Source organism: Garra rufa, chromosome 8 (genome assembly GCF_049309525.1).
Source record: "Garra rufa chromosome 8, GarRuf1.0, whole genome shotgun sequence".
Taxonomy (NCBI): domain Eukaryota; kingdom Metazoa; phylum Chordata; class Actinopteri; order Cypriniformes; family Cyprinidae; genus Garra; species Garra rufa.
The window spans coordinates 21906486-21919287 of NC_133368.1; the positions used below are offsets into that span (position 1 = coordinate 21906486).

At 37.7% G+C, this 12802-nt stretch overlaps 1 protein-coding gene across 2 annotated transcripts in view; it reads right to left on the minus strand.

The window, feature by feature from the left end:
• Window positions 1–9455, minus strand: part of zmym2 (zinc finger, MYM-type 2) — a 28231-nt gene extending 18776 nt beyond the window's left edge. For both annotated transcript variants that reach the window (XM_073845680.1, XM_073845679.1), the window contains exons 1-4: window positions 9403–9455; window positions 5292–6123; window positions 2607–2895; window positions 2267–2432 (exon numbers count right to left, since the gene is read on the minus strand). In XM_073845680.1, coding sequence (XP_073701781.1) covers window positions 2267–2432; window positions 2607–2895; window positions 5292–6108 — 1272 coding nt within the window. In that variant the 5' untranslated portion in view covers window positions 6109–6123; window positions 9403–9455. The remainder of the gene's footprint in view (window positions 1–2266; window positions 2433–2606; window positions 2896–5291; window positions 6124–9402) is intronic.
• Window positions 9456–12802: the final 3347 nt, after the last annotated feature.

Here is a 12802-nt window from a genome sequence, read left to right on the forward strand (position 1 = left end):
GTTCACAATCACTGCCTTGCAGCCATCATCAGGGCAGCTTTTTTTAGTTAGGCCTACTGGGCAAACACCAGGTCATAAAATAAATTATTTATAATTAAAGCTTTTTAAGTAGGATTGGTAAATTACAGCGTACAGACATATTACATCATGACATTGTTGTTAAAAAAAAAATGAGGAGTGCACAAACTCTTCAGTTGGTTGTTGGATTTTGAGATGTGGGCGGTGCACTCAACAGTAGAGGAGGATGAACTTGCAGGGGTGGGGTTTAAGTGGCCCAAATGATCTGTTTGAGGACAACTGAGGAACTCATATGCAACTATTACAGAAGATTCAAACACTCACTGATTCTCCAGAAGGAAACACGATGCATTAGGAGCCAGACTTGTAAACTTTTGAACAGAATAAAGATTTGTCCCCCATTTAATACTACCCTTCAGAAGAGACATGTTTCAGAGAAGACAAAATGAAGTAAATTCACCCTGATCTTCAAATACAAAAAGTTTTCACCCCCTGGCTCTTAATGTATTGTTTTCTTCTGGAGCATCAGTGAGCATTTTAACCTTCTGTAATGGTTGCATATGAGTCCCTCAGTTGTCCTCAGTGTGAAAAGATGGATCTCAAAATCATATAGTCATTGTTGGAAAGGGTTTAAATACACAAATGCTAAAAAACCAAAGACAGGGTTCCCACACCTTGGTTAATTTCAAATGTCTGAAGATGAACAAAGGTCTTACGTGTTTGGGATGACATGAGGGCAAGTAATTAATAGCAGAATTTTCATTTTGGGTAAACCATACCTTTAAGGTAAACCAGTTTTTTACATTAATACCTCAAGATCTAAATTTTGACTGCACAGTCACAGCTCTTTACAGACAGTTTTGTGTGTCCTCATAGAACAAGTGTCAACACCATGTTTCAGGATGTGAACAGCATTAGTTATAATCACTGGACACTAATTAGTAAAAAAAAAAAAAAAAAAAAAAAAGGCTGTTGTGAACACGCTCAGGACAGTTGGACATTGTGGTGGATCAGAGGTTAAAAAAAAAAAAAAAAAAAAAAAAAAAAAAAAAACACGATATAACTGCAGTTCAGTTTCTTGCACAGACTAATTGTTTGGTGTCTTAAGACCTCAATGTATCGTCACGAGCCGCAGGGTTTAATTTGGTTTAGTCTGCATGTTTTTTTTGACTAAAGAATAGAATAAAGATTTGTACATTCTTCTAATTTTGCCTAAATATCATTTTAATACTACCCTTCAGAAGATACATGATTCAGAGAGAACAAAATAAGGTAAATTTACCCTGATCTTCAAATTCAAAAAGTTTTCACCCCCTGGCTCTTAATGCATTGTGTTTCTTTCTGGAGCATCAGAGAGCATTTGAACCTTCTGTAATAGTTGCATATGAGTCCCTCAGTTGTCGTCAGTGTGAAAAGATGGATCTCAAAATCATACAGTCATTGTTGGAAAGGGTTTAAATACACAAAAAGCTGAAAAACCAAAGACGGGGTTCCCACATCTTGGTTAACTTCAAATTCAAGGACCTTACAAGGACTTTCCAGGTATATCAATACCCTTTAAATTTAAGGACTTATTGTGGGGACACATTTCAAGTGAGAGCAAGCATTTAACAGATCTAATATTCTATTTTTCATCCTTCGAATCTCTGTCAAGCCATTCTTTGTAATCATCTTTGGTGAGCCAAATATCTTGAAACTTGCATTTTCTAGGCTTCTGTTTATTTTCAAAGACTTTCCAGGGCCTTGATTTCTTTTCTTTTTTCAGATTCACAAACTTTCAAGGATTTCAAGGACCTGTGGGAACCATGCAAAAAAATTTGTGGGAGCTGAAGGATTTTTCTGAAGATCAGTGGGCAGTTTAACTGTTCAGGACAAACAAGGGACTCATAAACAACTATCACTAAACAACAACAAAAAAAAAAAAAACAGCTGTGGATCATTCAGGTAACAACACAGTATTAAGAATCAAGTGTAGGTAAACTTTTGAATGTGATTTTTTAAAAATTTAACTATTATGTAAACATTTTTAAATTAAATATCTTATTCAGAAAAAAAACATGCATTTTGTATGATCCCTCTTATTTTGGTAAAATATTTAACATTTTACAGATTCTATAGAAGTAATATGTCTGTCTTGACAAAATTCACTGAAAATTATTTGAAGACCTAGCCAAGGTTGCAGCTGGTTATGACAGTGCGAGACATTCAAACCAAACCAAAAAGTATTGCAGAATGTAAATTGTCTGACCTCAGTGAGCTTTCCACAAACGGTGCACTTCGTTTTGAGCTGGTTCTTCTGAGGATTCTGTTTGTTTTCATAAGCTGCCAAGCAGCCTGTGCTACAGAACTCCTGAAATGATTCACTCGAGTCCACCTGGGCCACTATGGTGCCTCCTTTCATATTGGTAATGTCTCTGATTAGGAGAACAAGAGAGAATGATTAAATTAAAAAAAATACATATAATGTACTTCCATAAAAGCATGACTGATTAAGCGTCACTTTAACTTGTGGTTAGCACTTTTAGACATGAGATTAGTCTCCCAAAAAACTCATTTAAAAAAAAAAAAAAAAAAAAAAAAAGTCGTACTTCTTGCACATGGTGCAGCTCTTCTTGGGAGCGGGCTTATGGGAGAAGGCAGACAGGCAGGTTGTCGAACAGAACAGGTGGGACGAGCCCTTGCGCTGGTACGCAGTCTGGCCTTTCTTCAAAGGCTTCTTACAGTTGGCGCATGTGACTTTCATGGTGCGTGGCGGCTGCTGGGATCCTGAGGATGACTGGCAGGGTGGTTTGGGCAGAGGAGCTGCAGGAGACGGCGAGTCCACTCCAGGCTGTTTCTGGTTACGGGGAAAAGAGGCAGACTGGGAGATCCATGAATCTGAAGGAACAAAACAAAACATTAAATCACATATGTTATGACACTCCTTATCACAAGACCACTGCAAAACATTCTGGTTTGTGAATCTTGGTAACAAAGAATACAACCTTAAAGGGATAGAACACCCAAAAATTTAAATTCTGTCATTTACTACTATTAAGACCTTCCTTCATCTTTGGAACAGAAATTTAGATACTTTTGATGAAATCTGAGAGCTTTTTGACCCTATTTTGTCAATGCTCTTGGTACCTTTCTGGACCTTGAATGTGGAAGGACCCTTGCTGTCTATGGAGGGTCAAAGAGCTCTCAGATTTCATTAAAAATATCTTAATTTGTGTTCCGAGGATAAATGAAGGTCTTATGGATTTGGAACAACATGAGGGTGAGTAATTAAAAGAATTTTCATTTTTGGGTGAACTAAACCTTTACCCCCGGTTGCACAGACAAGGCTTAAGCCTAGTCCTAGACTAAAATGTAAATCTGAGCTGTTTCAACTGAAATAAAATTGCACTGATTGATTTTAAAATATATCAGTGCCTTTGTTTTGTCTCAAGATGCACACCAGTAATGTTTTTTTTCTAAGCATGTTTATAAAAATTACTTCAATGTCCTAATTGAACTATGGCCTAATCCTGGCTTAGTCTAAGCCCTGTCTGTGAAACCGGACCTTAAAGTACGGTAAAACAAGCAAATTAATATATTTTTTTATCTTCTAAATGCATGTTACAGATCTTATTGTGAACTATTTGTTTTACTTTTTTGTTAAATGTTCTGACCTCACAATGATTATTAAAAATGTTATAACTGGACTTTCCTTAGGACCTAAGACTTCTCTCTTCAACCCTCCTTTACAGGCTTGTGTTAATCTGCATTTACTTCTAAATGCAACACCCACATCTCAAAAAAAAACAAAACAATCAACAACCTAGTGGTGGTCAATTTGACCAAAATCGTATCATGATACAGTTATTTTTGCTTTAAACAAAGTCTTAATGACATATAAAAATGATTGATACCATAGAAACGTCATACATCTTGTCACCAGTGTCAATATCACAAAAAACTAATACTAGTTTACAAAAAATAGCTCACACTGGACACAATTAAATTGCATATTCTTCACTGTGTAAATTGAATATTATTTCTTCTTATTAAAGTTACAAAAGTGATTTAGTCAAGAGCAGTGAGGGATCTTCCCTCTTTTGTTGTTTGATTAACATGAATGACAGACAGTAGGAATATCAGAGCTGCCCTGATCCAATATACTGTTACACATGTGTTTTGTTTCTCAGCTGTTTTCTTTCACTTAAGACCTAAATTACGGTGTTTATGAGGATACTTGCAAAGATTGTGTCACATACAAGTGTGTGTATTTAACCGTTCAAGGCTTATGAAGCGGAAAAACCCCACAACTACCGAGTCAACAAGCATATTCTTCACTATGTAAATTGAATATAAGTTCTTCTTATATCTTACAAATCATTTCATAAAGTGTAGAGTGTAAATAAAAGATTCATTGGGCAGTGTGGAGAGCATCGTGGATTATAATGGAACTTTGTGAGATCGCGACGAACTAAGATGAGTGACAGCTTTTAATGATCTTTAAGGGAGTTTGTAAATGAGATAGTGATTTAATACAACAGTTAAACAAACAAGAAGTTAATATCAAGTGACTTACATTGTCTTTTCATAACACTATTGCCTGATTTTGCTCTATTTCGTTGTGAAAAATAGTTTGAAGTCAGAACTGAGCCACTGCGGATCTCCATTCAAACACAGCGGTGTTTCATTTATGAATGAATGTGTGTTTCTAAACAAATCTAGTAAGTCAGTGATTCAATTTCCCCATTCATAAAGACAATCACTTGCTTTATTCCTGAAGGAATCAGCCGTTCAGACGAATCAAATGAAATGATATGATTCAGTAATTAAATAAGTGACTTGCCGCCACCTACTGGCAGTTTAAGTTTCATTTTTAAAGTATCTTCTCAGTTATTTAAAACATTTATATTTTTATATTCAAAATTGTATATTTAAAACATTAATCTCAACATGAACTTACGAATTTGATGCAAATCACTTTAAGAAGTCAAATATGACCTCGGAATGGGAAGGCTAATCAGATTTTTTGATTATTGATTAGAAGGTACTCCTGAAATTCAAGTTAGGAGCAAAAAAAAAAGTAAGCGTAGTGTACAAAACAAAAGATGCAGAGCCAGTAACCTTTTAAATGTACCATATTACCTATGGATAATGGTGAACTGCTTTTGGAAACTGAAACCTCCAATACAGATATGGTATTGTTTTGTCAGTACTAGAGAAACAAATCATTGCAAGCCATATGTACATGTATTGTGTGTAAAGGATGACACAGCACATACATATGGATGAATTACCAGATCTCTGGTGTGTCCCCGTTTCTCCATTCTGCACAGGCTGGCTCGCAGCACTAATGCGACCTGGGTTGAACGTGGGTGAAGGTCTGCTGGCTGTACCCTGGTTCTGCTGGGCCTCCGGGTTCAGGCTGAACGCACTGCTGATCTGCAGACCATTCTCAGCCCTCTCCAAGTGGGCTGCCACTGGACCGCCCTCGCCTTTCAGCGATGTCACATTCGTGATCATGAGGTTTATATCCTCTTGAGCGCACAGCGTTGCTGTTGACGTTGCCATGGTGACCGCCGAAGAGTCCGTTCCCAGCGTGGTAACACTAGCGATTTTGATTTCCGAATCAGGCTCCGTGCTGCTCAGGGCATCCTCAGCCTCGGGGGGCGGCAGGGAGGAAGAGGCGGCGCCCTTGAGCTCCGAATCCTCCTCGTCGTCAATAACGATTGGCTCGCTCTGGCTTTTGGCCGTCGTGGATGCGGTTGTGCCGGTGGTAGCTGCAGAGGAGGGAGGACTGGGCGCCGTGGTGGAAGCTGTTGCCGTGGTAGCCGACTCCGCACAGTCTTTGGCAGCAGCGAGGGTCTCTGCAGGTGTGGGGCTGGAGGGCTGGACTCTCCCCTGAGAGTGAGCAGGAGGCTCTTCCACCAATACTACATCATCATCATTGTCTTCTGAGGCCTTGGGCAGGTCTGGTGCTGTCTGTGACTCTTCTGCAGATGGAGTCTGCTCTGTTCTGGGTGTGGCTTCCATATGTCCTTCCCTCTCCTCCTCCTCCCCTGTGACCGTACCTGCCTCCTCAACATCTGCCCTGGCTTCCAAATCTCCATCCATCGCTTAGGCAACCACCTGTTGACACAAACACAATGAGGTGAACAATTACCTGAGGAAGCAATAAAGGCCTGTGAATGATGAACAGAAAATAAAATTGGCTTGTTGATCAATAACCCCTTTATTTCATACAGATGCTAAACTGATTGAGAAAATATGACTAGTACAGCCTGCCAAAATTTGCTAAGTCTCACATTAATAATGACTGACGTCAAGATTTTTCCAAGGGATTATTACAAGATCAAATTACAACAAAGGATGTCTAAAATAAGGGAACTTCAAATTCAAAATGTAAGAATGTGAAAACAATGAGGAACTTCAAATTCTGAAATGCAATAAAGTGAAAATCATTTAGAACTCTAGATTTGGAACTTCAGATTCCAAAATGCAAGAAAGTGAAAACTGTTTAGTTCTCTAGATTTGTAATTCCAATTCATGAAAAACTAGAAAGTAAAAAACTGTTTGGAACTTCGAATTCCGAAATGCAAGAAAATGAAGAAGACTCGGAACATTAAATTATTGTTATTATTATTATTATTATTATAGAACTTCAAATTCTGAAATACAATAAAAGTAAAAATAATTTAGAATTCTAGTTTTGGAACTCCCATTTATGAAAAACAAGAAAGTAAAAAAACAGTTCGGAACTCTAGGTTTGGAACTTAAAATTCTGAAAAGGAAGAAAATGAAAAAGGCTTGGAACATAAAATTATTATTTTTGAACTTAAAAATTCTGAAATGCAATATAGTAAAAATTGTTTAAAACTCTAGATTTGAAACTCCAATTTATGAAAAACAAGAAAGTAAAAAACAGTTTGGAACTTTAGATTTGGAACTTCAAATTCCAAAATGCAAGAAAATAAAAAAGACTTGGAACATCACTTTATTATTATTTTTATAGAACTTGATGAAAAACAAATTTGGAACTTTAGATTTGGAACTTCAAATTCCGAAATGCAAAAAAAATGCATTCAATAATTCAATACTTGGTACATCAAATTATTATGGTTATTATTTTTAGAATTATAAGATACAACAAAGTGAAAATGATTTGTTTGTCTAGATTTGGAACTCCAATTTATGAAAAACTAAATAAAAAACTTTATCATTATTATTGTTTTTAGAACGTCAATTTCTGAAATGCAATAAGTGAAAATAATTTGGAACTCCAATTTATGAAAAACGAGAAAGCAAAAAATTGTATATTCGAAATTCTGAAATGAAGTAAAAAAGATTTAGAACATCAAATTATTATTAATTATTATTATTTCAGAACTTTAAATTATAAAATGCAAAAAAAAGTAAAAATGATTTGGAGTCAACAAGTATCAATGACATCATCAAAAAAAATGACCATCACTAAGCAACCAAAATTATTCACAGGCCGTTAAATGAACAGTAGCTCTTATATCATTACCACTTGACCCATTTAGGCTTTCGATAGGAAGCTCAACAAACACCATTTGACCATCTTTGTTCTTATATAAAAATTAAATCAACGTTAATCAACATGTCAAATAAATCACAAACTATTTAAAAAAATAATAATCTTTTGGTCTCTCTGAAGAAACAGTGATGACAAATGCAGATTGCAACAGTTCAGTCTCTCACAAAAATCAATGTGCTAGAACTTTGCATTTGGAAATGTGCATCTGCTATGACAATCCATCCATTGTAAAGACTTTTGGTTGAACTTTAATACATCTGGACTGCAATGCAGAGCTTGGAGTGTATCTCGCTCCATTCCCAGGCTTTGACACTGAATGCCTCATTTCAGCCGAGATCCTAATGTTGATGCAATGCCTGCACAGGCTCCTTATGGAGGCAACGCCAAACAGCAAACACAAAAACACTGCTCAAATAGATGTGACACAAACAAGTTAGCATTCTGAATCTGTGGGCTTTCCCTGCAGGCTGATGTCACGATCAGGATGCTGGAGAGAGGAAAGTATATGCAGTGTTACTGATCCATCTCTCAGACGTGATATAATCACATGCATATGCGCCATGCCCGTGCCAAGTCTGCATTCTGAGCAACAACGCAACTGCTTTTCAAAGGTAACGTTGCCCACTAAAATCACACTTTCATGGCCCCCACTTTTCTACCACCAATTGTGTCAATTATCAACATCATGAAGTCATTTGGGGGGCTATTCCTACCATTCACCCCTGGGCCGTGCCCTTGACTCCGGACCCTCCGTATCCACACACTCACACACCCGACCGCGATCCGTGCGCTGTCAAGGCAACCGGATGACGACGTCAACACGCTGTGCTTCATAGGCTTTCATTATATTCAGGAAACTCAAGGGCCAACGGGTCCGCAAACTTGCTACGCGAGACCCCCAGGCGGGAGGAGCCTCGCAATCTACCCCAACTGCCCCTTTTCACGCAAAACCCCCGGCCCATGTGTCGCTTGTGCTCCCACCCCTGGCCTCTCTGGCGCATGCAGCCATTGGATTAGCGGCGAACTGGAGGGAGGAGAGCCTCCGAGACTGCGCCATTGTTATTGTAGTGAAAAAAATTAGTCACAAGTAGTTGTCGGCAAATAATCCCCGCGACAAAATTGGAGGGAAATTTCAAGTATCCGAGTATATGCGCAACGGCACTCTAAAAGACGCATTTTTTGAATAACAACCCACATATAATACTGCGACCAATTTCGACTCTTGCTATCAGACGTTGAACACACTTCTAGCACATTAATACAGAAAACATATTTGTTTTTGGCTATACTTATGACCCCCTTTCGGATTTCTACGAGAATTGAGTTTTCTTGCCTGTATTACACTTCAGTGAAGGTTTAATTGAAGTTACCCAACAGCGTTTACCCCTGGCAATCAAAAGGCAATACACGTGGTGCCCTGTGGGGGCGCTGCACTGTTAGGAAACATCAACTATAACGCCTATAGGTGACTAGCCACAAATATTTCACAAAAAATTCCAAGCTTGTCCATTAAACTAGGGGCTAAAAGCACATCTAGTATTGAGCTACAAAAACTAGCGATATTTACTAATTGGTAAATCATTTGCCCCCTTCAGTCAGCGGGTAGCACTGCCTCATGTCCGCCATTAGAGAGCGAGCGAAACAATGCGCGACAGCATAGGCAATAGCACCCTGCCACGGCGAAGGGGGGAAATCTCAGGCGGGGTAAAAATTGCACGTTATATTACCCTCGCGTTCAAACACAGGTGACCCCGATGGTTTCCTCGGCTCGAGCTCCGCGGCGGACATAGTTGTAGAAACTTTGGCCAATTACGCACAGTTCAGCATCAAAACGCCAGAGAAATTCTTACCGGAGTAGAGCTGGAGACGATAGAGCGCCACTTTTGTGCCTTGACATAAATCCTGGCGCGCATGCGTGAAAACGTACGGACGTTCCAGGCGCGTGGGAGGAGAATACTGCCAACGAGATCTTCGCGCTACTCACACGGGAGCGCGCGCGCGCTGGTTATGGGAAGTCCGACTCGTCTAGAAGAATCGGTTCTTTCGAACGGTTCCTTTCAAAAACACGATTCGGTGATTCTTTGACGCCATGACGCAAAAACCCCAACCACGTGGTCCTTAACAGCCCAGCGTGGCATGCTCTTAAATGTTTTACATGTAGGAAAGTTAAGCTATGCATTTATTAAATATATAATACAGTTGCAATCGAAAGTATTCAACCCCATTGGCCTGCAAGACATTTTGCTGCAGAGAACAACATTTTATGAAAACAAAGGCATCAGTACACTATTAGAGAAAGTTTATTAATCCACATTTGAGTAATTTTGAGAACATAATCAAAATGACTCTAAACATTAATGTTCAAATTTATTCAACCCCCAAAATTCAAATTTGGTGCAGAATCTTTTATTCTTTAAAACCAGCAATAAACGCTGCTTAGAAGCTTCTTTCACCTCTCTGCTGCAATCTTGGCCCATTCCTCCCCTGTAAAAGCTTTCAGATCATTGATAATCTTTGGTTTCCACTTGACCACTGCTTTTTTCAAATTCAACCAAATATTTCCAATGAGAATTAAATCTGGAGACTGAACAGGCCACTCAAGACTATTCTATAACTGATCCCTGAACCAAGCATAAGTAGATCATTTGGATGGCTGTCCTGCAGGAAAGTCCATTGATCATCATCTTCAGTCTTTGCACCAAAGGCATCACAATTCTTGCCAAAGTGGCCTGATAGTTTAAAAATATATGATGTCCTTCATACAGTCATGATTTCCACTTCCTGCTACAGTAAAACAACCCCTTAAACAGGATTGGCCCACCTTCATGTTTGACAAAGGAGATGGTGTTCTTTTGCTCATAAGTTTTTCCTTTTTGTTGCACCAGACATACCGCTGATCCACAGGTCTATCCAAATGAATTTTTAAATGAATGTTTAAGTCTGCCTTTTTGTTCTTCTTGGTCAAGAGTGGCATTCGGCAAGTTGCCCCAACATGAAGGTCATACTTGTCTAGTGTTCATCTTATACTCTGCATTAAAATGTTTTTCCACCTTTCATTGAGTCATCTTGCAAGTCTTTGGCTGTACATTGTAGGCCTAGTTTTTTCCTCAGTTGTTCTGATCAAACATTTTATGTCATTGTGCTTTTTTCTTCAACACCCTCAAAGGTTTTCTGGTACAACACATTTTAAGCTAAGGAATTAAGCTGCCATCTGTGTCTCTAGGAACTTTAAATGTCTTGGAAAATTTCCTTAAAGCCTTAGACTTTATAAAGTAATACAATTATTTCTTCTCTATATTTTCTGCATAGCTTTTGTGAGAGCTCTGTTGACTTTGTTATATTTGTTACTCAACTTCAGCACATGCATGGGCTAACTGTATGTATGTGTAACAGCTCAAGCTAATTTCATTTTCTAAAGGTTTAATTGTGTTTTAAGACAATTATGCTCCCCACCATACAAATAAATGGCTTAAAATGTTGAATGGGGTTGAATAACTATGGCATAGCTGTTTCATTAAAAACAAAAATATTATTTTTACAATATATATTGACATAATACTGCAGTCTCTGAGGGGGTTGAAAATTTTTGATTGCAACTGGAAGAGTTTTTGTTGTGATTTCACGTGTTCAAGTTAAGTAAATACAGCTACGATTCAGTTCCTTGAACCTATAATAATGTCACTTTGCAACACATTTTAACACCTTTCAAGTAAGTATCGTAATATTCTTGCTATTGAAGTATTGGTCAAATCACTTCCCTCGAAATGCTCTTTTACTCATCGCTTCTTGGCTCATTATGAATCAGACATCGTAAACAGAGAAGGTTCTCGGTTTAATGAGTCATTGAGTTGTTGACTCGAGAACAGCTCTGACCGAATCATGAACGAATCAATCATATCTGTTTTGTGAACTGGCTGAATTGATTCATTGAAATGAATCGACTCAAAGAATGATTCCCTTTTGAGCAACAATTAACCAAACATTTAGAATGGTTGTTTACACACATTTACATATTTTTATTAAAAGTTTTGTTATTTGATAATCTAAACCATGTGATATTTTTTTATAAATCAGAGTAAGTTGTTTTGGTAAAGGAGTATTCGACACCGTTTTCATCTTAATGGAATATAAATTAACGCTTTGACCAATAACGGATATGTATTGTGTTATTAGGAAAAAAATATTGCTAAAATTGCCAAATGCCACTGAATCTTGTCAGTCTAAATGCGATTTGTTTCTATTGATTAAGCTTTACACTTCTGCTAAGCAGAAAAAATAAAAAGCCAGTAGCCTAACTAATTGTACACACTAGCAGTGTGTATTAAATAATAAAAGTGGGAGGCAAACATTAAACAGCACATTCACTGGGGTGAAAACATGAAGACGGAAATGCGTTGCGCAAGAGCCAAAGTTACATTTCAGGAATCCTTTCTGTAAGAAATCCTTTCACGAAACATAACATACAATAACAAACTTATTTGACGTCAGCTACTTCATAAAACTTTTCATTCAAAGGTCCCCGATAAAAATAAAATCCACCCTCTTGGCCAACGCAAGTGGGCACTGATGGGATCAAAGAAAGATAGGAATTGTGTGACCCACTTTGTCGTCGTGACTCGTGAAATGATTTTGTAAGACTCGGTATCATTAGTATTGGTCATAAAGTAATACTTATAAAACATAAATAATTATCTGTCGACAGAGTCGACATTATATGTGTATATTAAAATTAACATTAGGTAAGACCATTAGCTTGAAGGTGTAGACTTATTTAAACAAAAGACACTACATAGGCCTATTAGGTCTGTTTGATGTGATAAGGAGTTAATCATTAATTAAACTTTAAGACATATAACATCAACATATTTTTTTGTCCAGCTCTTGTATTTGTGTTTTTGAAGATGTGAATCCACTCTCCATTCTGTTGATTTGGTCACAGTGGTCACCACCACTGTGCTGTTTTGACTCATGTTAAGACCCGCACTTTAAAGTCTCTACTTCTAGACCACAGAAAATATACCCATGTGGCTACAGCAAAAATACTGTTACGGTGTTTATATTATGATGGAAGTATATGATTAATCAGAATAACCCTGCTTTTCTTAGTGTTATCAGAAATGTTTGCTATATTTCCCTATATGTGACCCTGGATCGCAAAACCAGTCGTGTAAACCAGTGGTTTTATACAATTATAAATTTATACATCATATATTTGGCCGAGATACAACTATTTGAAAATCTAAAATCTGA